Genomic DNA, 27,618 nt, shown 5'->3' on the forward strand with positions numbered 1-27,618 from the left:
CTACATACTGTGAAATAATGAAATGTACCCATTCTACATACTATGAAATAAAATAAAATATACCCATTCTACATACTGTGAAATAATGAAATGTACCCATTCTACATACTGTGAAAGAAAATGAAATGTACCCATTCTACATACTGTGAAATAATGAAATGTACCCATTCTACATACTGTGAAATAAAATTAAATGTACCCATTCTACATACCATGAAATAAAATTAAATGTACCCATTCTACATGCTGTGAATAATACAAAAATGCAATCAATCAAAACTTCCGGAATTGCATGGTAGCAAAAAATGACATTGGTGTCTTTGCCTTCTTTTTCATATACCTTGGGAGCACATGGACGCAGCATCCTCCCGTCCTGGCCAACGATTGGCTGAGAGGCAGCATCCTCCTCCCGTCCAGGCCGCCGATTGGCTGATAGGCAGCATCCTCCTCCCGTCCTGGCCGCCGATTGGCTGAGCAGCACCCCAGTCCCAGTCCCAGTGCTGCTGCCCTGTGAGTGTCGTTAGCTAGCTTTCTACTTAGCATTCCCAAGTAGTGAAGTCTTTTGTTTTTCCTACCTGGCCCGGCGCAGAAAACGTCCTGTTCTAACTCAAAGCACTAGAAGTGTGTGTGTTGTGTTCTCTCCAGTCCTCCTGTCTCTACTGCGTCTCTGGGGTTCAGTTGGTCGTTTTATCACGGAGGTGAAAACACAAAAGAAAGGGAGAAAAAAAACTTGCTTCTTCTACCATTAGCAAAAAGTTAGCTTGTGGGAGCTAACAGTTAGCAGTGTTGTGCTAACTGGAACTGAACTGAAGCAGCTGTGTGTGTGTGTGTGTGTCTGTCTGGAGACATTTATTAGCTCCTCACTCACAGGTAAGTTATATTATATTAGTATTATTATATTATAGCATAGCCGCTTTCGGGACCCTATAGGTTACCTGTTCTGTATTTGGGACGTCGGTACAGAACAGGTAGGAAAGGAAAGGAGAGGGGGCTAGTAGTATTGTAGGTGAGTTAGCGCTCGAGCTGTTAGCATTCTGCCTGTCAGTTATACTTTGATCCATTGTGTGTGTGTGTGTGTGTGTGTGTGTGTGTGTGTGTGTGTGTGTGTGTGTGTGTGTGTGTGTGTGTGTGTGTTGTCAACATGAATTAAATTCAATAATGCCACTGACTCCATTGTTCGTTCGGTTGGTTGAGTATTTAAGTATTTATTAACAGTTTGCAGAATTACAGTACAACTCAATACAAAAAAAAACTGTTAACTGTGGACGACACCATAAAGCATTACACTTGTTTACAACAGGGTCCACCATGTTCAATTCATTAGAAGTGAATTATTACTGCCATTGGTTAATAATGTCAAACTATAACAATACTTGACTTGAGTTCTCTTCCTGTCAAATGTTTATTCATTGACTAACATGGTTCTCTATCTAGGCTAGCCCTAGAATGTCTCTGTTGTTACATACAGTTCAAATGATAGATAAATGGTAAATGGTGCATTTATATAGTGCCTTTATCCAAGGTGCTTTACATAGATTGTGCATTACATCACCCATTCACACACACATTCATACACCACCAATGGCGGCAGAAACCATGCAAGGCACCAACCAGCACATCAGGAGCAATTAGGTGTTCAGTGTCTTGCTCAAGGACACTTTGACACTAACTCGGGGGGAGCCTGGGTTCGAACTGGGAACCTTGCGGTTACCATCCGGCCACTCTACCCCTGAACCACCGCAGCGGCAGAACGGCGGCATAAATGTGATAAATGCTCCGTTTGTACTCGCCCATTAAATAATTCCAAAGACGTGGAGTGAGATATTGTCCTCTAGTTTCACATCCATGTGAAAGTTCTGATCACAAAACGTGTATTTAGTCAAATATCTCCACTTTTTCACGAGCTGCACCCTGCACTTCTCTCCGGGCGAGGGGCCCGGAATAATCGATGGACTGAATTTACCAACAACGACATCACAAATTGACCAGGGAAGCACAAATGTTTGGGGCACACAATTGGCAGGTGGTGTGATTACCCAGCACCTATCGCAAGGCACTTGCCAATTGTGTGCCCCAAACATTTGTGCTTCCCTTATTGGTGATGACGTTTGTGATGCTCAGAGGAAGTTTTGATTAATGCAGTCCAGTTGTCATTCCGGGCCCCTCGCCCGGAGAGAAAGCCGTCCGGGTGCAGCTCGTAAAAAAGTGGAGATATTTGACTAAATACACGTTTTGTGCCAGAACTTTCACATGGATGTGAAACTAGAGGACAATATCTCACTCCACGTCTTCGGAATTATTTAATGGGTGAGTACAAACGGAGCATTTATCACATTTATGCTGCTGTTTTTCCGCTGCAACCGCAAGTCAAGGACACTGTTCTATGGCTCCTGTATGTGGAATACTGTATGTAACAGACATTCTAGGGCTATATCTAGGCTAGCTTCTGGAAAGCTATACAATCATAGTATACATCATGTTTCTGGTCATTCACTGAATCACTACTATAGCCTGCTTAATAATAGGATTGTAATTTACATAAATGACGTTATTCAACATCCTTCACGTCTTCTTATAGTTATTGGTAGACATTCCTAGTTCTAACTTGACTCGACTCGCTCGTTTGTAACTGTTAGGATTAGGAATAGGATGTTGTTCTGTCAATAAATTGGCCTGTGTTTTGATGTTGGAGAATGTTAACAAGCATGTTGTCCCTCGCTTATTGCGGCATATTTATTCAGAGCTGGACTTTCTCTATATCTGTCTCCCCCCCCCCCCCCCTCCTTTTCCAGGGTCAACTCCCTACCATTTTAAGCTGTATACATGTGTTCCTGAGATATGCTCCGGAGATTCTTGCCTAACAAAAGGTAAAACATATGAACAGTTTATCTTCTAGTCAGACTAGCCACACAGAAAAGGTTGTCTGTCACTGTAAACCAGTGGTTCCCAAACTTTTTCATGTCATGGACCCTCAAACTGACATTTATTTGCCTGGGGACCCCCGTTTTTCAACCATTTTCATTTCAAGAACGCCCGGTTTCAAAATTTATTGGATAGTGTACAGGAAATGGGGGAGAGAGAGAAATGGGGAGTGACACTCGGCAAAGGTCGTCGGGGATCGGGACTTGAACCTGCGACACGCTGTCAAGGCTGGATTTGCCTAGGTGCCCGGACCACTAGGCTGGCCCGGGCTGTTGTGTGTTATTTTGAGGGAGAATAATGCAATATGAAATTAATACATTATGGTATGTTTTTTTATTTTTTCATGGTAACAATATTGCATATTGTGAGTGTAGAAACTAACAATCCTTATTTATAACTGTCGTCACTCAGCGCCACGTCAGACAAAATGCAGACCGGAACTACGTGGGCCAGTCTCCGCCCCCTTACTAGAGCCACGCGCAGGCCCGCTGGGCCCGTGGAGTTAAGGCCCGCCCCGGGCCTGTTGTGGTACCGCAGTTTTAAAGCCTGGGCCCGGCCCGAAGCCCGACAGCTTTTCTAGCGCGTCACTGTGCGTGCATTCACAATGCACGCAGCAACAGTTGCTGCACTGTCAATCAGCAGTGCTCTGCTCTCGCGCTGCATGATAAAAAAACAAACCCACAGTAATAATAATAACTGAAGAACACTTACATTTCCTGCACTGTACTCGTTTGGTAGGCGGTGATTCTCCTGCAGTATGTAAATTGCTGCTTTTTGCTCAGAACGGCACTATAGCCGATCTACAAGCTCTTGTGTGTGTGTGTGTGTGTGTGCATAACTAATTAGAACTTAGAAGAGAGGAGCAGAGGACGAATGCCGTAGCACGGACAGAGAAGAAAGAAATGTTTTATGTCTGAAGAGAATTTAAGCGTGTGAGCCCGGGCTGGGCCCGTTGGTCATGGACAAACGCCCCAGGCCCGGCACTGTATGGCAGGCCAGGCCCAGGACCTGGTCGGGTCCCAACGGGCTTGCAGGGCTCTACCCCTTACCCCATATTCCGCTCCCTATACTTTAATTTTCACATTAACTTCCTTTTCTGCTCCATCATTCATGTGTGAACCACAGCTGTTTTAAAACACACCCTCAACCTAAAGTCAGGCTTTCGGTACCCGGATTTAGTTAATTGAAACTGGAATAACCCATTCTGGAGACCTGAGACCAGATTCTACAAAATGTCTTCTAAATCATGACAGTTTTCTGAAAAACCTCATGTTTCTATGACTCGGTGGTGCTCAAACTATTTCATCTCAAGGACCCCCAAAATGATATGTAATTGGCCACTGACCCCCCCCATCTGAAAATACAGTAGGTTGTTCCAGGGACCTCGCAGAAACAAAGATATGAGTGAAAAACATTTGATGTGAAAGAATATATATTCAAAGATTTGCACAAAATACACACGTTTTTTTTTCTTTTTTTCAAAAATGGCATATCTACAGTGCCACGCTATGAGCTTGTACATATGCTATTTTTCAACAGCTAATGTATCAAATTATGGTTACTAGTGTTTTTTTTTGGTTAAGAACGAAAAAAGAACGAAAAAACATTGCATGGATGCACCTGGGATGTATCCTCAGTGATGTATCCCAAGGTCATCAGGTTTTCGGGTCTCGCAAAACATCATACCCTTGTCACTCAGGTGATCAAGTCCCGACTTACGTCCCAGTAGCTACCCACGATCAGTCCCATTAGGGAAAGACAGGGTCATACAGGCCGCCGCTCCCGGGGAGGTGGGAGGTGTGGCGTATGGAATGACTAGACTCTGTGTGGGTTGACTCCTGTCCGTGCCCCTCCTACGTCTCACGTAGCTTAGAAGCTATAAGGTCACACAGATGCGTGTCCAGGTCTTTCCCCGACAGAGGCTGGATGTGGACGAACCCTCCTCCCCTAACGAAATGTGACTCTTTTTGATACAGAGACAGTCATGGCGGCATGCCTAACTGTTCAGGAGAGGAGAAAAAGTGATTAAAAAAATATATATATATCCATGATGAGTTAATAGCACAGGCAGACTCTTCACTAGCCTCGGAAACCCAGACGTTTTTATTTCCAGGGAGAAAAAAAAAGTCTGGGTCTGAGTCCACTTCAATTTGGCATAGAGTAGCGCAAACATCACTCACTCTTTGCTGATTTCTGATTGTCTGCACCTTTGTTAAATTGACACACATACACACACACACTCCTCTCTCTCTCTGTCGCTCTAATTAATTAGTCTCATGTCTAGCAGCTGCGCATAGTTTCTGCCGGCGGATCCTGCCGGGAGCTGCCTATGCCATAAAAAGCATAGGTGAGTCTGAAATAAATATCAGAGCTGAAATTGACATGTAAATATGGAATAAATACTTAAACATGTAGCTAGGTGTAATGTTGGAGTCCACAGAAGTGAACCTTTCAAGCCTGTTTTCTCAACTCGCTGTTTCTCTGCAAGACATTACTCTGTAAGCCCTATCTCCAAAACTCGTGGGTCAAACTGAACAACCAATATGTCAATTTGAAGCTATGTTTCCCTGCGTTCACAAAAAATATCAATGATTTAGCCTCGGTCAGAAGCGGCCACAAATGTTCTTTCTTTCCCTGACAGAGAGGCCGGATATGGACGAACTCTCCTCCTCCCCTAACGAAATGTCCTTTCTTTCTCCGACAGAGAGGCTGGATGTGGATGAACCCCCCTCCTCCCCTAACGAAATGTGACAGGAGGATGTTGAACTGCAGACGGAACCCTGAGATTCAGGACGAGCTGCAGATCCAGGCGGCGGTGGCGGCGGGTGATGTTTACACCGTCAGGAGGATGCTGGAGCAGGGCTACTCCCCCACGAACCGAGACACCAACGGCTGGACGCTGCTCCACTTCTCTGCTGCCAAGGGGAAGGAGAGATGTGTCCGCGTCTTCCTGGAGCACGGAGGTCAGTAGGGTCTGGGTAGCAATGGGGCTCGTTAATAGGGACTTGAACCCATTTAAACCTGAGAAATAAAAAAAAGAATCTTGACCGAATCTTGACCGTTTTCTGGAAAACCCTATGTTTCTATGTCAGTGGTTCTCAAACTATTTCATGTAAAGGACCCCCAAAATTATTTGGCCGTGACCACCATCTCAAAATATGTTGTTCCAGGGACCCCCCTCCCAGAAGCAAAGATATGAGTTAAAAAAGTTTGCACTGAAAGAATATATATTCAAAGATGTGCCGCTTGTATGAGCTTGTAGATCTGCTATTTTTCAATAGCTAAAGTATAACATAATGCTTAAAACACCAAAAGCGGTTCCCGCCCAAAATGGATTAAGCAACGACGGCTACGGCAGTCCGCTGCGGCAACCGGAAATGGATCGATGCATAAACCTGCTTGCCGTCGCAGCCCTTTCTACTACGGCAGAACCTACACTTACACGTAGTGTCTATACAGCGCCATGTCATAACCATGTTTATTAAAATTAGCTGTCATACATTTAACACGATTGCTCCATCACCTCTCTTATGCTGTGTAATGTGTTGGCATGCTCTGAATGAAGAAATAACACTAATACGGTACGTCATAATAACCATGTTTATTAAAACGCTTTTAGAATAACACCGATTTTTTTTTCCAGCACCTTCCTCTTTCCACTGCTGATCATGTCCAGCGCATGTAAGAATTAAGCAATATCGTCAAGTCAGCTGATGCGCGACGGGTTGTTTAAAAAATAATAATAATGTGTTTATGTTTGACACATGCTGCATAGTCCATGGGAACCAAAAATGAATGGGAACCCGTTGCCAACGGCTGTTTGCTTAACGATTTTGACAGCTACGGCGATTGCGTCATAGCCGCCGTACTTCCCGCCTAGCGGAGCTGTCCTGAAAACAGTCGTTGCTTAAAGTCCCTAATCTTTTTATTGATAACGAGCATGCAAGGCACCAACCTGCACATCAGGAGCAATTAGGGGGTTCAGACTCTTGCTCAAGGACACTTCAGCACTAACTCTGGGATGAGCCCACAGGGATTGCAGTCGAACTAGGAACCTCACGGTTCCCATCCGGCTGTTCTACCGGCCACTCTACCCCTGAGCCACTGCCGCCCAGAAAATAGAACGGGCTGTTTTACGTAACGCGTATGGCCAGCACAAGATGCAGAGCAGAGCGCTGATAGAGGGTTTTAATGCTTTGGTGACATTACAGCTCAACACCAGCTTAAACTTCCAGTCAATGGGGGGGGTTATCTTTTTTCAAAGAGAATAATCACCAAGAAAATAATCAGTATTTGCAGCCATATCCTGGAGTACACAGCAGTGGTGCACAATGACATCCACCAGGGGGCACTGTTTATCAGGATATCAGATTTGCTTGACTTTTAATTTGCAGCAGTGTGAAGTTGACCTGTGATTATTAACATCACATCATACATAAGCTGTGATTAAAATAAATTACATATCAGATCTCATATGCAGTTCAGTCATGTTTCATTCAACGTTTTCATAAATCCTCAATTTGGTCTCCCCTTGCTTCTACAAATGTCTTCTAAATCCTCAATCCTGACACTTTTATGAAAAACCACAAGTTTCTCCTCTCCAGTCTCTAGTATAAATGAACTGCGCTCCTCTCCTCTCCAGTATAAATTAATTGCTCTCCTCTCCTCCAGTATAAATGAATTGCTCTCCTCTCCTCTCCAGTATACATGAATTGCTCTCCTCTCCAGTATAAATGAATTGCTCTCCTCTCCAGTATACATGAATTGCACTCCTCTCCTCTCCAGTATAAATGAACTGCTCTCCTCTCCTCTCCAGTATAAATGAACTGCTCTCCTCTCCTCTCCAGTATAAATGAACTGCTCTCCTCTCCTCTCCAGTATAAATGAACAGCTCTCCTCTCCTCTCCAGTATAAATGAACTGCTCTCCTCTCCTCTCCAGTATAAATGAATTGCTCTCCTCCTCTCCAGTATAAATGAACTGCTCTCCTCTCCTCTCCAGTATAAATGAACTGCTCTCCTCTCCTCTCCAGTATAAATGAACAGCTCTCCTCTCCTCTCCAGTATAAATGAACTGCTCTCCTCTCCTCTCCAGTATAAATGAATTGCTCTCCTCCTCTCCAGTATAAATGAACAGCTCTCCTCCTCTCCAGTATAAATGAATTGCTCTCCTCTCATCTCCAGTATAAATGAACTGCTCTCCTCTCCTCTCCAGTATAAATGAACTGCTCTCCTCTCCTCTCCAGTATAAATGAACTGCTCTCCTCTCCTCTCCAGTATAAATGAACTGCTCTCCTCCTCTCCAGTATAAATGAATTGCTCTCCTCCTCTCCAGTATAAATGAACAGCTCTCCTCCTCTCCAGTATAAATGAATTGCTCTCCTCTCATCTCCAGTATAAATGAACTGCTCTCCTCTCCTCTCCAGTATAAATGAACTGCTCTCCTCTCCTCTCCAGTATAAATGAACTGCTCTCCTCCTCTGAGAGGAGGAGAGCAGTTCATTTATACTGGAGAGGAGTCCTCTCCAGTATAAATGAACTGCTCTCCTCTCCTCTCCAGTATAAATTAACTGCTCTCCTCCTCTGAGAGGAGGAGAGCAGTTCATTTATACTGGAGAGGAGTCCTCTCCAGTATAAATTAACTGCTCTCCTCTCCTCTCCAGTATAAATTAACTGCTCTCCTCCTCTGAGAGGAGGAGAGCAGTTCATTTATACTGGAGAGGAGTCCTCTCCAGTATAAATGAACTGCTCTCCTCTCCTCTCCAGTATAAATTAACTGCTCTCCTCTCCTCTCCAGTATAAATGAACTGCTCTCCTCTCCTCTCCAGTATAAATTAACTGCTCTCCTCTCCTCTCCAGTATAAATGAATTGCTCTCCTCTCCTCTCCAGTATACATGAATTGCTCTCCTCTCCTCTCCAGTATACATGAATTGCTCTCCTCTCCTCTCCAGTATAAATTGACTGCTCTCCTCTCCTCTCCAGTATAAATGAACTGCTCTCCTCTCCTCTCCAGTATAAATGAACTGCTCTCCTCTCCTCTCCAGTATAAATGAACTGCTCTCCTCTCCTCTCCAGTATAAATGAACTGCTCTCCTCTCCTCTCCAGTATAAATGAACTGCTCTCCTCTCCTCTCCAGTATAAATGAACTGCTCTCCTCCCCTCCCAGCCGACCCCACAGTGAAGGACTTCATCGGTGGTTTCACAGCGCTCCACTACGCCGCCATGCACGGCCGCGCGCGCATCGCCCGCCTCATGCTGGAGTCGGAGTTCCGCGGTGACATCATCAACGCCAAGAGCAACGACGGCTGGACGCCGCTGCACGTGGCCGCGCACTACGGACGAGACTCATTCGTACGGCTCCTCCTCGAGTTCCGTGCCCAGGTCTGATTGGTTGATTGAATACTTCATTACAGTGGTTCTCAAAGTGGGGTCCGGGGACCCACCAGGGGTCCTTCAGGGGGTTCCAGGGGAGTCCCCAGCTAAATTATAGTTAGGAACCAAATGGACCCTTATGGGTCTGTAACTCGGAAAGTGGGTCCATTTGGTTCCATTTGTATACTCTCGGAACACAAGGAGATCGCTGAAAATGGAAAGGCCAATTTCTTCTTTTTTTTTTAAATATGGATTTTTATAAGATGTCTATATACGTCCATGGCACCCTGTGGTTTATATTCTAAAGACGTGTATACACGTCTTTTCTAAAGATGTGTATACACGTCTTTAGCATAATTTGTGTTAAAATTGTTCAAATAGTTGATCTACAAGCTCACAACGTGTCGATTTAGATCGGCTAGCTGAACTATTTTAAAATGTTTTTCAAAATGGTCAAATGACCGAAGGTGGACCCGCTGAGCGACAAGGGCACCACGCCGCTGCAGCTCGCCATCATCCGCGAGCGCTCCAGCTGCGTGCGCATCCTGCTGGACCACGGCGCCAACATCGACATCCAGAACGGCTTCCTGCTGCGCTACGCCGTCATCAAGGGCAACCACGCGTACTGCCGCATGTTCCTGCAGCGGGGCGCCGACACCAACCTGGGCCGTCTGGAGGACGGCCAGACGCCGCTGCACCTGTCTGCGCTGCGCGACGACGTGGCGTGCGCGTGCATGCTGCACGCCTACGGCGCGGACGCGGCCGCACGGAACTACGAGGGGCAGACGCCGCTGGCCGTCTCCGTCAGCATGTCGGCCGCCGGACGCCCGTGTCTGGACTTCCTGCAGGAAGTCACCAGTAAGTCTTAAGTTATTATTAATAACCCATTCAGGATGTCGGGGAACCCTTTTGGTTGTTTAAAAGGATTATGTTGTTACTTTAGCTGTTGAAAAACAGCAGATCTACAAGCTCGTAGCGCGGCACCCGAGTTCCGTGCTATGAGCGTGTAGATCTGCTATTTTTGAAAAGTCTTGAAAATGTGGCACAAGAGCGAACGTTTTTGGTTGTGAAATGTGGGTTTCAAATGATAGTTTGTCGTCTATCCATATGCCCAGATATTTATAGTTTGAGACTCTTTCAATAGGAGTCCCCTCTCTAGTTGTCATGTTACACATTGTTTGAGTGGCATTGGGTTTTCTAGAAAAGTTCGTTTTTTTCCACGATTTAACAACAGCTTGAGATTGATGAGGGCCTGTTGAATTATGTGAAAATCTGATTGTAGGTTTTGAAAAGCTATTTTAATCTAAAGGTGGACTAGTAGAAAAGAGTTCCATGTTGGGTACAACAGTGACAGATCTCTACTGTAAGATGAGAGGAGACGAGAGCTCAGAAAAAACGAGGGAACTCTGCCAACAAAAGTTAGAAAGACCAGTTGTTCAGTGTCGGAACAATCAATGGGGGGGGGGGGGGGCATTACCTGAAGCAGGAATGATTTTTGGATGGATGAACAATGGCTGCATTCCTCTGCCCCCCCCCCCCCCCACCTCCCCCCCTCTCAGTGAACTTTGATATCAAAGAGCTCCGGTCCGTTTTCCAGACGACCCCATTCAGCCACGATCAGTCAGATCGTGTGTCTGCTCGCTTATTGATTACACGACTACCTCAGTGGATTAAAACGCATCTGCCTGGGCCGTGTGAAAGCCAGTGACTGGCACCCAACTCTTTAGAAGCCTCACACGGGACAGGGTGACTGGCACCCAGCTCTTTAGAAGAGTCACACGGGACAGGGTGACTGGCACCCAGCTCTTTAGAAGAGTCACATGGGACAGGGTGACTGGCACCCAACTCTTTAGAAGAGTCACATGGGACAGGGTGACTGGCACCCAACTCTTTAGAAGCCTCACGGGGTGACTGGCACCCAGCTCTTTAGAAGAGTCACACGGGACAGGGTGACTGGCACCCAGCTCTTTAGAAGAGTCACATGGGACCGGGTGACTGGCACCCAGCTCTTTAGAAGCCTCACACGGGACAGGGTGACTGGCACCCAGCTCTTTATAAGGGCCAGGTACAGGACTGGCCCGCAGCAGCAGTGTGTGAGTGGGGATTGAACCATAGCCACAGGGCTGTGGTGACACCAGACAGGCCCGCAGCAGCAGTGTGTGAGTTGGGATTGAAGTTTGAACCATAGCCACAGGGCTGTGGTGACACCAGACAGGCCCGCAGCAGCAGTGTGTGAGTGGGGATTGAAGTTTGAACCATAGCCACAGGGCTGTGGTGACACCAGACAGGCCCACAGCTGTGCTGCCGTGCCAGCCTTTTTGGTGTGGTTTCTAGTGCTGCACAATTAATCAAAAAAATATCGAGATCTAGATTCAGAGTCTGACACCTAATTTTGTGAAGAACGGTGCAGCACTAGTTGACTGCCCAGTTCATTTTAGTTACTCTTATGTTTTTGCTACAAGAAAGAGACTTTAAGAGCAGCAATATTTGCCTGATGAAGACCTAGTTGGTCGAAACGTTGCATTTAATTGTTGCCTTAAAATAAAGTAAGTCTCGGAGCTCTACAAACTGGTGTGCGGATGTCCTTCCTCTTCCTTGATGTTTGCCTTGATGCCTGACATCCAGCACCTGGCCTGAATATAGGCATTGAGATGTGCACACAATCTTCTCTGTGAACACCTCCTGGGTGCTTCCCACCGTCCCACGGCCCAGGGAGGGAGGGAGGGAGGAAGGCTGGGCACAGTCCTCCTGGGTGCTTCCCACCGTCCCACGGCCCAGGGAGGGAGGGAAATATCCACGGCCAAAAGGAGTCACTTTACTTCACCACCCACGTCACACCGATAACACCACCTACGACATTCACTTCCTGGAACCGACCGAGGGGGAGTTTTTTTTAAACCCCCAGCTGTTTGCATGCAGCTGATAACGCTGTGGCGATGATGATGATTGTACCTCGTTGTGACCTTGATGGCCGAGTAACACCTCAGGGAGGGTTTGTTGAAAAACCCGGACAGTCACAGAGACGGGAAGACGACCTATGAAAATATGTTTTTGTTGGGAGGGGGGGTAAATGTTTTATTTGGATAGGATTGTAGAGTTACAAGAAGCCGAAAGCAGAGAGGTGGAATGTGTATCTCCCTCCTGAATCAAACCAGGGACACTGCACCATCTGGACAAACCACAAAGCTTTATAAAATAATTGTTTTAATACTAAGTTCAACACTTAAGTCTGTTTTCTGTCCATTCTCTCTCACGCCCTCCAGTCTCTATTCTCTAGCCTGACAAGTGACAATTAATAATAATAATAAACTTTATCTATAGAGCACCTTTCATGACATTGAGATGCAGCACAAAGTGCTTTACACAAAAGAAAACAAGTAAAAACAAGTTAAAAAAAAAAGGATAACGTTAAGACAATAAAACAAAGGCAAAGAGCATAACACCGGCAGCGGGCAGCAGATGCAGTACAGTGAATGTATGAACGAGAACACAGGTTTTAGAATGAACTACTTGAATGTACTTGATCAGAGTCATTTATTTTGTTTATTATTTTGGTGTCAGCCACAGGAAATACAATGTATTGTAAATTGTGTCTCAGATGCCGTAACGGAAGGGCTGCGAAAGGCAGCCAGACACAAAACTAAAATCATTCGTTCTTTTATTCGGGTGCATTTAGTGACAAATGAGAAATGACTCTCAGCAGGGATTATTCTTGTAATGGCACAGTCTTGACTGATCAAATCAAAAAATGTCGACTGTTGTATAATTGAATGAGTATAATGAAAGACATTTCTGTCTTCCAGGACTCTGCAGGACATGTGTATAATATTGTGTCTCTCTCTCTCTCTCTAGCACAGGAAATATAATGAGTTGTAAATTGTGTCTGAATAATCCTAATATCCCGTAAAAATAATAATATAGTAATAAAAGGGATGTGCAGTGAAAGGCAGCCGGACATGAAAGTAAAATCATTCATTCATTCATTCATGAAGTGCACACATGTACATGTACATGTGTGCAGGACATGTGTATAATATTTTGCTTTCTCTCTCTCTCTCTCTCTCTCTCTCTCTCTCTCTAATTAATATAACATTGTGGTGCTCTCTCTCTCTCATATATTTAATATAACATTGTGGTGTTCTCTCTCTCTCTCTCTCTCATATATTTAATATAACATGGTGGTTCTCTCTCTCATATTTAATATAACATTGGTGTTCTCTCTCTCTCTCTCATATTTCATGGTGGTTCTCTCTCTCTCATATTTACTATAACATGGTGGTTGTCTCTCTCTCTCAGGACAGCCCAGGACTCTGCAGGACATGTGTAGGATAAAGGTTCTCTCTCTCTCATATTTCATTTAACATGGTGGTTGTCTCTCTCTCTCAGGACAACCCAGGACTCTGCAGGACATGTGTAGGATAAAGGTGCGTCAGTGCATCGGCCTGCAGCGTTTAAAGCTGATAGAGGAGCTCCCCGTGGCCAAGGTCATGAAGGACTACCTCAAACACAAGTTCGACAACGTGTGACCAGCGAGACCAGCACAGGGCAGCAGAGACGCTGTCGCACCGCCGAGGAACGGATGAACAGGCCCAAAACGGAGAACAACTTCTTCTGGTCTCATTCAAGTCAGACTATGCAATCACTGTGTTATGGAGGGGAGAAACTGGTACTTTGTAGCATCCCCCCCCTGTCGGTCGAGTTCAAGACATTGACCAGGGACTGGAGAGTTCCGTTTTTTAAACTTCATTGTGTTAGGCCTTTTTTTGTACTGGAGCAGTCGGTCGCTGTGTGTGTGAGTGTGTGTGTGTGTGTGTGGGGGGAGATCAGTCATTATTGATCAGTGATTGGTGTAATTATGCAGCTGTTGTGCCCATTGTGAGCGGAGTGGGGGAGAACGAAATCTTAACTACAAGAGGATTTTGTTTTTTTACCATCAACATCCAATCCATAAGGTTTTTCATATGCCTCATACACACATACAGAACACATGTTCTGTGTCTTGTATGTGTTTAATGGCCGCCCCAATAATGCTTTTCCAATGGAAGTCGCATGGTTTGACCAAACATGTTTGTTTGATGGGCAGAACACAGCCGTATGATCACAAAGGCACAAATGTTTGGTCAAACCATGTGACTCCCATTGGAAAATGCATTGAGGCGGCCATCAAACTCAGGCAGAACACAGAACATGTGGCCTTGTATGCGTGTATGGGGCCTTAGCATGTTGCGGGCCTTGATGGTGCACACTGCACAGGTGTGCACGTGCATATAAGCCAATGACAATATTTATATCCCCCCCCCCCCCCCTTCTTCCATTTGCTATGGTATTTTACATATTTCTAAAAGCCTGTGCCTGTGCAGTATAATTTGGGGAATTTCAGTCTACAGTTAGGGGCCTTTTATATTTTATGTTTTCTCTCTCTGTCGAAAACCCATTCGACGGACTGTGTAAAACTCTTAACCGCTTCACGCCGAGCGATATGAGTCACATGACCAGGTCACATGACTCAGTGGTTCTCAAAGTAGGGGTCCGGGGACCCCCAGGGGTCCTTCAGTGGGTTCCAGGGGGTCCCCCAGCTAAATGATGGATAGTTGGGAATAGCAACCAAATGAACACTGATGTGGCTGTAACTCAGAGTGTAACATTTGTACACTTTCAGAGTTATGGTCTAAAGCAGGGGTTCTCAAAGTGGGGGTTCCCCCCCCCAAGGGGGGTCTTCTTTGGGACAAATACACATTGATTTTAGGGAGAGGGTCCTTGACATGAAAAAGGTTTGGGAACCACTGGACATGAACAACTGACCGGCACGACATGCAATACTGACCAGTAGGATGAGCTACACAACAACCCGAGGGGAGCGGAGGGGAGGGGAGTGATGAGCCATGAGCCAGATTCCATTGTCTACCACACGACTGTCACATATTTCAGCAGGTCACCAATGTCACCGTAACACTGCCATGCTGGAGTGGCCGAGATTTTGGCTTTTCTGATTTCAAACCCCGAGTCGAGAGGACAGCCGAGCCTTTCTGGCGTCACACAGACAGCAGCGCATATGCCTTTCTGTAATGTAGTGTTACCATGGGTTGAAGTTCTCGTTCTTCACGGCTGATTTCAGTCGTCGGGGATTCCACAGCAGCAGCCACTCACGTCTTCTATAGAAGCACATCTCTGAAACTACTGAAAATAGACGATCTACAAGCTCACAACACATCGCAGCGCAACGTGTTGTGAGCTTGTAGATCGCCTATTTTCAGTAATTAGTGAAGATTAAAGAGTATTTGAAGCGGTGGAACTAGAGAACGCGCTCAGAAGCATCTTCCATAAAACCGTGAATGCTCTCGGACAAATATATATGATCAAATTAAAGCCTCCATCTCGAAAAACAGAATGATTATAGCATCTAAACATTGCAGCTGTACATAATGTTAGTTCATTGTTTAGGGAAACTTTTCATGCCGTTTCACAAAATCACAGAAATCGGGGCTGACAAAAAAAAAATCCTAATCCGATTTCAGTCGTGGAGGTTGTATTTAGCTTTATTCCATGAGTGTCCCTAGTGAGAGCAGTAACACTTTAACCGTTTTTATTTCGGAATTGGAAAGGTAACCTATTTGTCCAACCGAAAGCCTAAATAAGAAATCCAAAAAGAGTTTTCGGTGGCTCTTTTGAAAAACACCTGAAAAGTAATTCAGCACCCAGTTTCAAATTAATAAATTGCATCACTTTGCAGCCGGATTAATTAATGATCTCGTTTCAGATTGGTTCATGGCATAATTGCCTTGGAAATTTTTGCTCAGTAAACAAGTTGGTTTTTTGGATTAATTTTGCAGCCATGTTCAGCTACAGTCGGTGTATGTTTTTTTATTTTTTTGTATTTTTTTAAATTAATTTAGCAGTGGTTGAGGAGCCTGGGGGTATTTCATGCAAATTTGTCTAAAGGAGCCAAATGTTGCACAGATGTATCCCAAGGCATGCTCTAATGATTTATCTAGGGTCGCCCGAGCCGGAGACCTTCGGGGGTCGCAGCAGCGGCCAAATCCATTTGGCCACCATTAACAACCTATATAAGGCAAGATTTTCTGAATTTCATCATGCTTTAAGTAGCATGTGTAGGGCTGTCGCGGTTACATAATTTAAACCGCGGTGCGATCAAGTGGCTCAGAAATGCGATTTGCGATACTGTGCGATATAGTTCTCAAGCCCCCTTTAAAAGAAATTAAAAAATACATTATTAATAAAAGAAAGTTACACTAAGCTTTACTTTACTATGTTGCTTTATAAATGGCAGAGACGACAGTGTTTATTTAAAATTAATGTTCAATTAGTCCTGGTCTTCATTCATTTTATATATTAAATGAATGGTGTAAAACCGAAAGCAGTATAGGCCTAATGCAAATATATAACATATAGCAACAGTGAAGCAAAAACAAGCATGTTATGTGGCTTCAGAGAGGAAGGCAAATTGATAACTGTTCTGTTTGCTGCTTGTTATTATGATAGTTGCTCTGTGAGTTTGGAAGTAAAGAAGAGCTTGTTAATCAGCAGACCATGACACAGCTTAAAGGTATATTCAGTGATTTCACTTAATTCAAATATCACTTATTTTTTCTTATTTTTTGGATAATCCTCCCTACTATAAAGTGTGCTGACCATATAAGGAGTTCCTCCCTGTCCCCAGTGAGCCCCTGGGGTCAAAAAACCCTAGTTTAGGTTTGGGCTTTGGGTGGCAAAGCCTTCATCCAATCAGGATGAGAGGGGCCTTCCTCCAATCATGATCGAGTGGGGCGGGCATTGGTGCACGTGCTGTTGGTCTGTTGTACTTCCCCCACTGTAGAGCGTGTGCATGTGCACATCTTGTTACCGGGTGGACCGGGTTTTTTTCCAAATCACCCAAATCACTGAATGCTCCTTTAACACAACTCTTCTTTACTTCCAAACTCATGGATGATGGAGCAACTAACAAGCAGAAAACGGAACAGTAACGATATTCCCCGCTGCACTGAAAACTGTCGGATGGTGCAGTTATAGCACAAATAGCCTACACATGTTGCATGCCATTTTAGAAAGCAGAAGGAATCTAGCCTGGTTTTCACGCCACCAGACGAGGATCAACATTGGTAATTAATTCCCCCTGTAGATAGCGAGTGAGTTTGGTTTCTGCTCGAACTCTCTTGGGCACAATCAGCGTAGGAGCATCGGTCATTGATTTCAGCAGGTCTCTGACCAAGAGTCCTTTTTTTTTGGCTGGATGTGGCAGTGCCACTGGCATTGTTGGCTCCGCGTTCGCTGCGTCCGCGGCCCCCGTGACGGCCGCTGCAGGGCGTCCTTCGGCCCACTGTCGGGGATCCTGCGGTTTATTGCGCCTGTGCGGTTTTTCTGCCCCCTTGCGGTTTCAACTTGTAATAGCGCGATAATTGCGACAGCCCTAAGCATGTGACGTGTCAAACTAGGGGGGGGTTCATGATTCTGAATCCATTCCAAGCATTAGTTTTGAACAAAACACTCCTTGGCCTAAAAACGGACGTCATCACATCTGGGCAAGTGGCTATGGCCGAGGGTTAAATACTCCTTGAGCTAAATTCGGCCACTAGCCACTTGCCCAGATGTGCCCAAATGTGATGACATCACAAAATGTGATGTTAACGGTTATGACCGTTTTTAGGCAGAGTTTTTTTTTGTGTGCCAATAAACGAATGCTTGGAATGTATTCAGAATCATAAAACCCCCCTAGTTTGACATGTCACATGCTGCTTAAAGCATGATGACCTTTAGACATTTTTGCCTTATATACGTTGTTAATGGTGGCCACATGGATATGGCCGCTGTGGCGACCCTGAAGGTCTCCGGCTCGGGTGACCCTAGATAAATCTACCTCTGTGCAACATTTGGCGCTTTTAGACGAATTTGCACAACAAAATATCCCTACGTCTATCCCTAAAGTCTCCCTAAGCTCCTCTACAGCCAAGTAAGTTGGGTTAAAACCAGAAGCAAAATGTAAATATGTCTCATGTTTGTACAGCAGATATTTTTGTAGATTTATTTAAGTGAGTATTTTCTCCTGTATTCTTAATGTATTTGGACTTTGTTGGAAAAGGATTGTGTGCTTCGTTTGGTGTGACGTTTTTTTTTAACTATTAATTTTTCTGAGAATAATTTGGAATCAAGTAGGGGGTTTCCATCATTTTTCTTTTTATTATATTTTTTTTTGCAGGAAGGGCACATGCTTTCTCAAAATGACATTGTCTCTTAATTTGTGAAGAGACCATACTGTGAATTTTGTTTTTATCAGATGTTTATAGGAATATGCTCTTACGTAATGTCCAATCCACTGAGCAAATCTCTTCTTTAATGTACTCATTTAAATTGAAGACATTGTCATTACCCTTCTATTTGTGTATTTTGTGTTGCTACCCAACATTGTCAGTGCAGTGAACACATTTGGAACATTTGGATGTCAAAAACAAGTTTTATCGTGCCACAGATCCATTTTTTTAATAGACATTTACATTAACATTGTATTATTCCCATTAAAATTAGTCTAAAAAATAATGCTTGCTTTTCCTGAGAAGGCACTTTTTTCTGTGTTTTTCTGTGCAGAACTGACGTCCACATGTAGCCTGTTCGTTCAACATGGCCTCATTTCATTCATCACTTCTCTGTGGTTCTTTAAAGTATAAATATATTCATTCAGAATGCTCTGGCTGACTTTTAAAACCACCTAGTTTGGGAACTACACTTTAGAATCCTCGGTGTCAATTTCACTCTGATTGTACACATGCAACTAAACAGACTTCTAATACTCGTCAACGGTTGTACACTCGGGTTCATTTGACACTCGTGGGTTTCACGGTGTACAAAAAACCCCACTGTACTGCCTCTTGTCCTTGTTGGCTCTCGGACAACACAGCGATCTCTGCTTCGGGGCAACGCAGCGAGACAGGATTTCATGTCTTTAGCTTGGGAGCAACGCAGTGAGACAGGAATCATGTCTTTAAGCTTGGGAGCAACGCAGTGAGACAGGATTACATGTAGGGGTGCACGATTATGAAATTATGACTGATATCCGTTCTCGGATCATATCTGCCGATACTGATTCTGACCGATTCCGATATTATACAGAGGACCATAATGGAAACAAGCCTAGGCCCTAGAGGCTTGGCCTAAAGCCTGTTAATAAAGTATTCAATCAATCAATAACACATACTATTTTCCAAGTGTCTGTTTTCACAGCTGAATGATATGAGTACACAAATTTAATATAGAAGTTTTTGTTCATTTTTATTATTTTTTGCTGGTGAAAACCGATTAAATAATCTATTATTTTGAGACCGTTACGATACCGATATGGCATTTTTATGGCCGATATGACCAATTCCGATGAATTCTGCATCCCTAATTACATGTCTTTAGCTTGGGAGCAATGCAGGGAGACAGGATTACATGTCTTTAGCTTGGGAGCAATGCAAGGGAGACAGGATTTCATGTCTTTAAGCTTGGGAGCAACGCAGTGAGACAGGATTTCATGTCTTTAAGCTTGGGAGCAACACAGTGAGACAGGATTTCATGTCTTTAGCTTGGGAGCAACACAGTGAGACAAGATGTCATGTCTTTAGCTTGGGAGCAACGCAGTGAGACAGGATTTCATGTCTTTAGCTTGGGAGCAACGCAGTGAGACAGGATTTCATGTCTTTAGCTTGGGAGCAACACAGTGAGACAAGATGTCATGTCTTTAGCTTGGGAGCAACACAGTGAGACAAGATGTCATGTCTTTAGCTTGGGAGCAACACAGTGAGACAAGATGTCATGTCTTTAGCTTGGGAGCAACGCAGTGAGACAGGATTTCATGTCTTTAAGCTTGGGAGCAACGCAGTGAGACAGGATTTCATGTCTAGCTTGGGAGCAACGCAGTGAGACAGGATTTCATGTCTAGCTTGGGAGCAACACAGTGAGACAGGATTTCATGTCACCACACAGTTGTTACATTTCACGGCGGTGCTGTCTGTTTGGAACCTGCGTTTAGATAGATATAATGATAGATATGATGACGGGCCTGGCATAGTTTTGTAAAGTTTTTGTATTCCAGACTTTCTAATTGTGTGTGTGTGTGTGTGTGTGTGTGTGTGTGTGTGTGTGTGTGTGTGTGTGTGTGTGTGTGTGTGTGTGTGTGTGTGTGTGTGTGGCGCATGTGTGTGGCGCGCATGCGTGTGTGCGTGCGTGCGTGCGTGCGTGGTCCGCTCTGTCAGGGAACGGTCATACGTGTGTCTTATGTGGCTCTATCAAAATGGCCGCCAGTCTTCCAGAACAACTACTACTGAATGTACATAATATGCAGATTTTTTTCCAGGTGTACAAAACGTGTGAATAAAAACTAAAGTTAACTTTTCTGCATTTTTAATTGTTTGTTTCATTTGACTTTGCCATGATGAGACATTAACTCTTTTGGAACTGTGTTTACCACTACAATACATCAAATACATAGAAATTCTCATCAAGAATCATAAGCAAGCTATAAGAAATCTCTCTGACAGTAGAATATATGTACAATTAAACTACGAGTATACACTTTAGAGTGCTATGTCTCCATAAAAGGCTATCAAATTTTAAAAAGCCTGTTTTTAATTACATTTTTAGTATTGATGGTACTGGTGGATATCCATTCAGGGGCCTAACATGTCTAATGCTGTGATTGGATACCAAACAACTCACCCCTTTACCAACTCGCCCCGTGAAAAGTGTTAATTTGGTTAATTAAGTATCTCCCTCCCTCTCCCTGCTGAAATCTGAAATGATCTTGTATACAGATTTATTCTATTGTATAGTAGTCGATCTCTGTACTCTGTAAAAGCAACAAAGAATAACATGAGACAGTGACTGCTTTCGTTCAGTGCTGTGTAAACAATCCACTTAGTTTTATTAAACACATTTCTTCCATGTAGCCCATATGTGTTAATAATTGCATCATTTTATCTTTTATATAATCACCAACATGAATTATGTTTGTTATTTACAGCTAGTGGGGCGAGATGGAAAATGGGTGACCTGTTACCCTGTAATTATGTACTGTCTACTCTGAGTTTCAAATATGAAAACAATATATGTAAAAAGAGTTAGTTGGATGAGGGCTGAAAAAGGCAACCAAAGATTTCAATAATGCATTTTATCTTGCAAGGAAATTCAAAGGTACTGTTTCAAAAATAAAATAAAATAGTGGCTATTAAGAAAAAAAAGGTAATTTTAATATTCCTACTCCTACTCCTGGCGTTTACTTAGTTGGGACAAACCCTTAGGAAACCTTCGAGTGACACAAACAAAGAAAACAATTCAAAACCCACATAGTAAATGTATATTCAACTATTCAGTATTCTCCATGCTTTTAGCAACAACACCACACTTTGTATAGATAAATGTGTGTAGGCTACCTTTCAGTCACAATGTAAACTCCCCTGTCAAATGGTACGTTCCAATTACCTTCCTATAACTCCCCTGTCAAATGGTACGTTCCAATTACCTTCCCCTGGATGTCATGCTCTTTTAGAAGGATCAGGTTTGCGTGTCGGAGCCTCCCTTTATTTTATTCTATTTTATTTATTTATTTACACTTTAGAAGGATCAGACCAAAAACGGGAAGTAAGTATGTGTTGAGCAATGATCTTCAATGATGACTGTGTACCATTTGTAATTGAAAATGAAATTGGCCTATCTAATGAAATGTAGGCCTACATTACATTGGGTCAAGACGTGAACACCAACTCTCTAAATACAAACGGCTAGCATTTAGCATTCAAAATGTTTGGTGCTCACCATGAGGCTGCTAGCAAAACGAAATGGTGATTTATATACCTCAACATAAAATACTGGTAATGAGTAGAATGCATATGATAATAATCAGAAAGTAATAAATATGCAATCTGGGAAAACAGTAGCCTGGATCCAGCCCAAAGACCCCGCCCACTAAGAAAGCTACAGTCTGATAATCAGGCTAGGAAAACAGATCATTGAGCATGTGAGGTTAAACATAATAATAGGCCTACAAGTGGGGAAAGGCAGTCTGTCTTTACCACAAGGCATGATTACTCATGTAGCCTATACATATTCTATTGAATTTAGTTGTGAAATGTATTGTTAAAAGGTGTTTAAGAAATGAGTCCTTGAGTATGTGATTTAGACTTTACGACTTTAAAAAAAGCATTACATACTGTAGTGTACATGAACCAAAAAGTGTGTGTGTGTGTTTGTGTGTGTGTGTGTGTGTGTCGGATTTTGTCGACTACCTTAAAAAAAATTCACTGACGAATATCCGGTGTCGCTGTGAGCTTGTAGATCTGCTTTTTTTGGCACACAGCCGATATAAATCAGGCATTTCGACGACATCACGGCCCGACAACATTTACATTTTGGACGTCTGTGTGTGTGTGTGTGTGCGTGCATGCGTACGTGCGCGTGCGGGTGCCGTGCATCCCAAAAAGATTTAAAAAAAGTGAAATTGGCATTCTGTCAACTCTTGAGAGAATATCATTTTCACTCAGACAGACATTTCTTTCCTAATCTCTTCTTTTCCCTGGAATGTCGTCTTAAAAGAGCTGGTTTCTGCTTTCGCTTGCATTTGTTCTCGCCAGCGGGGCACAGTCGCACATGCACACACGCACGCACGCACGCACCCATGCACGCACACATGCACACACACAGTCAGTCAGATACCCACGCCGCTGTGGAGGTGACCTAATAGCGACTGTGATATATCTGTGTGTAACGTTACCAAACACAGGCAGCTATCGCTGAACAGATCGCCGGTAGCGTTACGCGATAACACAATAATACCATCCGTCTCTGTCTCTGAGGCCTCGGCAAACCTTCAGAGTTCAGCAACGAACAATGGCATGCTCTGTCTGTCAGGAGCTCTGCAGGGGAACCAGTGTCCTCTATATATATATATATATATATATATATATATATTATCAGTGTTGGTTTTGACAGCAGTCATAGTGAATAGTCGAATAGTTTTCATTTCGTTTTAGTCACCTGGAATGTTTTAGTGTGAGTCTAGTTTTTGTTGACTGAATAGCGTAAGATTTTAGTGTAAAATTATGCAACCAAGTGTAAAATGACTTATACTGGATCTCTTGTCCACTAGTCCCTTCCTAACATTAGTCTAGTTTTTATTTGTTGATGAAATTATCAATATATTTAGTTTTAGTCATCATAGCTTAGTTTTCATTTAGTTTTCGACAAATTCTTTTTGTCATAGTTTTAGTTGCCGAACACTGTTTTCTATTTAGTTTCAGTCACATTTAAGTAACTCTTAAGTCCAGTTTCCCTCTACTAAATCTACCGTTGATTTTGCCGACTAAAATGTGTTGATGGCGCGGTAAAAATGGCAGATTTGACACTTTGCACTTTGCATGCTGAAAATAGCCCGATCATGTGAGCTTGTAGATCTGCTATTTTCAGAGCACAAATTAAACACCCGAATGCTACCAAACATAAAATTACCTGTCTTTTAGTTCTAATCTCTACTAGACCCACGTGCTAACATTTTGGTCTAGTTTCCATTTGTTGCCAGAACATTGGCAATAATTATATTTAGTCTTAGTTTGATTCATCACAGCTTGATTTTCATGTTGTTTGATTGATTGATTGATTTATTAACAGTTTGCAGAATTACAGTACATTTCAAGTATAACTCAATACACCATAAAGCATTACACTTGTTTACAATAGGGCCCACCATTTTCAATTCATCAAAACATTTAAACATCAAAACATTTAGAGACGTACGAATAGACGTACGAGTAGTTTCGTCAGTGAAGAAAAGTAGTTTTCGTCATAGTTTTAATCTGCGAAATTAACAGTGTGTGTGTATAGGCTATGCAAAGGCTAAATGTATCTAATTTAGATTAATAATTTGGCATGTTATTAGATTTTAATGTAGCATTTTATGTAGATGTGGCACTCTATCATGTATACTCATATAGCTTCACTGTACAGATAATCTACTGTTAGACAGATTCTTAGCTTGTTTATGATCCTTAATGACTATTTCTATGTATGTGATGTATATGTTCTTGCTTACTGTAAATCGCTCTGGATTAAGAGCGTCTGCTAAATGCCTACATTGTATAGGGCCAAGTTTCTTCCAATCTCATTTGCCTACCCGATCCAACTTCCCTTCATCAGTCCCACCTAACTCTCCATGCATGGGGGAGGTGTGTGGAGGTGCAGGGAGTGGAGGCAGATAGATAAGGCATGAACATACAGGAGTTATGCAAAACACCGTCTCTCCACAATGGCTTTATAGTTTTACCACCGACCGCACTGACATGATATGTTGGTGGTGTAGTTGGGAAGGTTTTATGGCATATTTATCTCTCCAGTGCGAGTCAGGGTAGGTTTGTCAGGACACGTACTATATGACAGCTAATGATAATCGTTACTGTAAAACATTCCACTGGAATACTTTTTTTGGGGGAGAGAGAGAGAGAGAGAGAGAGAGAGAGAGAGAGAGAATGTGGGTATAACTATAATATAGTATATATAATAGTATGTTTTCCTATTGGCATCAGAGTCATTCATTTTATTCTCTGCGTCCTATAATAAACATTACGGCACTTTGGCTATACGAGTGAGGCCACTTCTTTGTCTTTTTAAGCATCATAGTAATGCCATTTCTTTTGTTTCTCTTTTTTCCCCCCAGAATTTAAAAGTACTTTGTCTCCTAATCCATTTCTGATTCCCTGAATTAATTCCATCGCAGTATTTGTTTGGTATTCACTCGATTTGTTCCTTTTGATTTGATCTATAGGAACGTATAGTGTGATTACAAGCTTTAGGAGAAATCCAATCTGTGTGTGATGATGTCTGTCTGGACGAGAGCCCAGCCTCTGAGAGTAGGGTGACCAGAACATCCAAACTGTTCATTTGAGGGACAGAAGTGTCGCTTGTGTGGGACCGGGGGGGGGGGACGGGGTTAGCAACATATTACTTACTTACTTACGTATGCCTGACACCCTTTCCAGGGTATAGGCCGTCGTATTACTTAAGGTTGTGGCGCTCTGCGCCTTTAACACTATCCTACGTCACGCTATTAAATGCCTTGATGTCATAATTCGACTTTAGGCCTAATGTTGCCTATCATTTTGTTATTAAACACCTCTGGAGTCTCACATCTTGTTTTAAAATGCTAATTTTGGTCATAGATGGTATGGCCGACTGGTAGTGTAGCCTATAGGGGATATTAGGGGTTAAAAACACAACTTACAGGAAAAGAGACAATGAGAGACTTTACAACAGAAAGCCAACTATTAGGGGACTAACTATTATGGCATTTGAACACTGCTGCCTGCCAGTCACAATGTGGGACAGGGTCTCAATTTGAACACTGATGCCTGCCAGTCACAATGTGGGACAGGGTCTCAATTTGAACACTGATGCCTGCCAGTCACAATGTGGGACAGGGTCTCAATTTGAACACTGCTGCCTGCCAGTCACAATGTGGGACAGGGTCTCAATTTGAACACTGCTGCCTGTCAGTCACAATGTGGGACAGGGTCTCAATTTGAACACTGATGCCTGCCAGTCACAATGTGGGACAGGGTCTCAATTTGAACACTGCTGCCTGTCAGTCACAATGTGGGACAGGGTCTCAATTTGAACACTGATGCCTGTCAGTCACAATGTGGGACAGGGTCTCAATTTGAACACTGATGCCTGCCAGTCACAATGTGGGACAGGGTCTCAATTTGAACAGTGATGCCTGTCAGTCACAATGTGGGACAGGGTCTCAATTTGAACACTGATGCCTGCCAGTCACAATGTGGGACAGGGTCTCAATTTGAACACTGATGGCTGTCAGTCACAATGTGGGACAGGGTCTCAATTTGAACACTGATGCCTGCCAGTCACAATGTGGGACAGCGTCTCAATTTGAACACTGATGCCTGCCAGTCACAATGTGGGACAGACAGGGTCTCAATTTGTGTGTACGGATATAACTAAACGTTGCTGTTTCATAGCTTTGCTTAATTACTGAATCAACCCTCCGCAAGGGAGTTATAACAAACAGGTCTGGTAATTGTGATTTAACACACACCAATTGTAACAATTATATTATTCAATATAATTGTTAATATAGATAGTGTATACATACATAGCCTCAACGTTGCAATAATGCTCGCAAACAATTTTATTACTATTATCTCATAACACACTCATACACGTACAAACATACTTCTACTAAACTTGTGTACAGTATAAAGCCTTATTTGCCTTGTCTGGCCCGTGTTTAGATCTAGTTCAATAGCATTGATTGACCTTAAATCTGATCATTACACAAAGTTATCAGAGACTGTGGCGCTTAGGTAATAACTGAAAACACAAAAGAAACACAAAATACATACTATTAATTCACAGATATAGCGACTGCATAAACGCATCATTATGCCTGAATTTAGAGCATTTAACGAACATATAACACATTACAAGGACTTACTTAAACGTGTCATCCCATTTGTTACATTTCTTACTGAATGAAATAGGAAACAACACGTTAGTTCTTCATGCTCTGTGCTACGCCCGCCTCTTCCTCTTTCTCTGTCATCTGACACTTCCTGCCCCTCTGTCCCATACTATGTGTCCTAGTACGACCTTGCATTCCTCATATAGTATAACACATTTTACCCCCCAATTAACTGTATTAATATCTACATCCCTGAGACATACTGTAATTGGTTGATAAGAGGATTTCTGTTCTTATATAACACAGAGTATTTACTGTATAGGCAGTGAACTTCTTAATAGCACCAACATCTATACATAAATGACACAAACATGAAGTTACAAATATAAGCTGGGTCGGCACTTAATATTATAATGAGCCCACTCACGGAATAAACTCGACATTGTGGGACGCCTGAAAAGTCTTGGAAATGAGGGACTCTCCCACACAAAGGGGGACATCTGGTCACCCTACCTGAGAGCAGAATCAATGCGACTCTTTCATCGTGTTGCTCTTACAGTCGGTTGTGAGAATAACACCTTTTATTTTAGCTTTCATTTGGAAATGGTAATTAAATCATTATTAAACTAGAAAAAGTGCCCTTCTGGGCACAGGTCTCCACCAGGAGGATAGGAGTGTGTGTGATGTTTGCCAAAATGTTTAGGAGTAATATAAACATGTTTTTTTGTTTGTTTGTTTCTTGCAACAATTTTCTTCATTTTGTTGAGGAAATGCAGAGCCAGATCACTCATAGCATCTCTGAGGATAGAATTCTGGATGAGCAGGACACTCCAGGCTACTCCTGAAAACTTTGGAAGGCAATCTTAGCTAAT

The 27,618-nt window shown here is 43.1% G+C and overlaps 1 protein-coding gene across 2 annotated transcripts; it reads left to right on the plus strand.

Moving 5' to 3' along the window:
* The first annotated feature begins 567 nt into the window (after window positions 1-567).
* Window positions 568-18,843, plus strand: asb7 (ankyrin repeat and SOCS box containing 7). 2 transcript variants are annotated; one of them, XM_079496903.1, is made up of 6 exons: window positions 568-870; window positions 2,793-2,867; window positions 5,627-5,885; window positions 9,089-9,303; window positions 9,762-10,152; window positions 13,681-18,843. In XM_079496903.1, the coding sequence occupies exons 3-6, from the start codon at window positions 5,636-5,638 to the stop codon at window positions 13,818-13,820; spliced, it is 996 nt and encodes a 331-aa protein (XP_079353029.1). In that variant the 5' UTR covers window positions 568-870; window positions 2,793-2,867; window positions 5,627-5,635; the 3' UTR covers window positions 13,821-18,843. The 2 variants fall into 2 exon arrangements, with proteins under 2 accessions (XP_079353029.1, XP_079353030.1); XM_079496904.1 differs by having other exon boundaries at window positions 585-698.
* The last annotated feature ends 8,775 nt before the right edge of the window (window positions 18,844-27,618 follow it).

The sequence above is a fragment of the Electrona antarctica genome (genome assembly GCF_951216825.1).
Source record: "Electrona antarctica genome assembly, chromosome: 3".
NCBI lineage: Eukaryota > Metazoa > Chordata > Actinopteri > Myctophiformes > Myctophidae > Electrona > Electrona antarctica.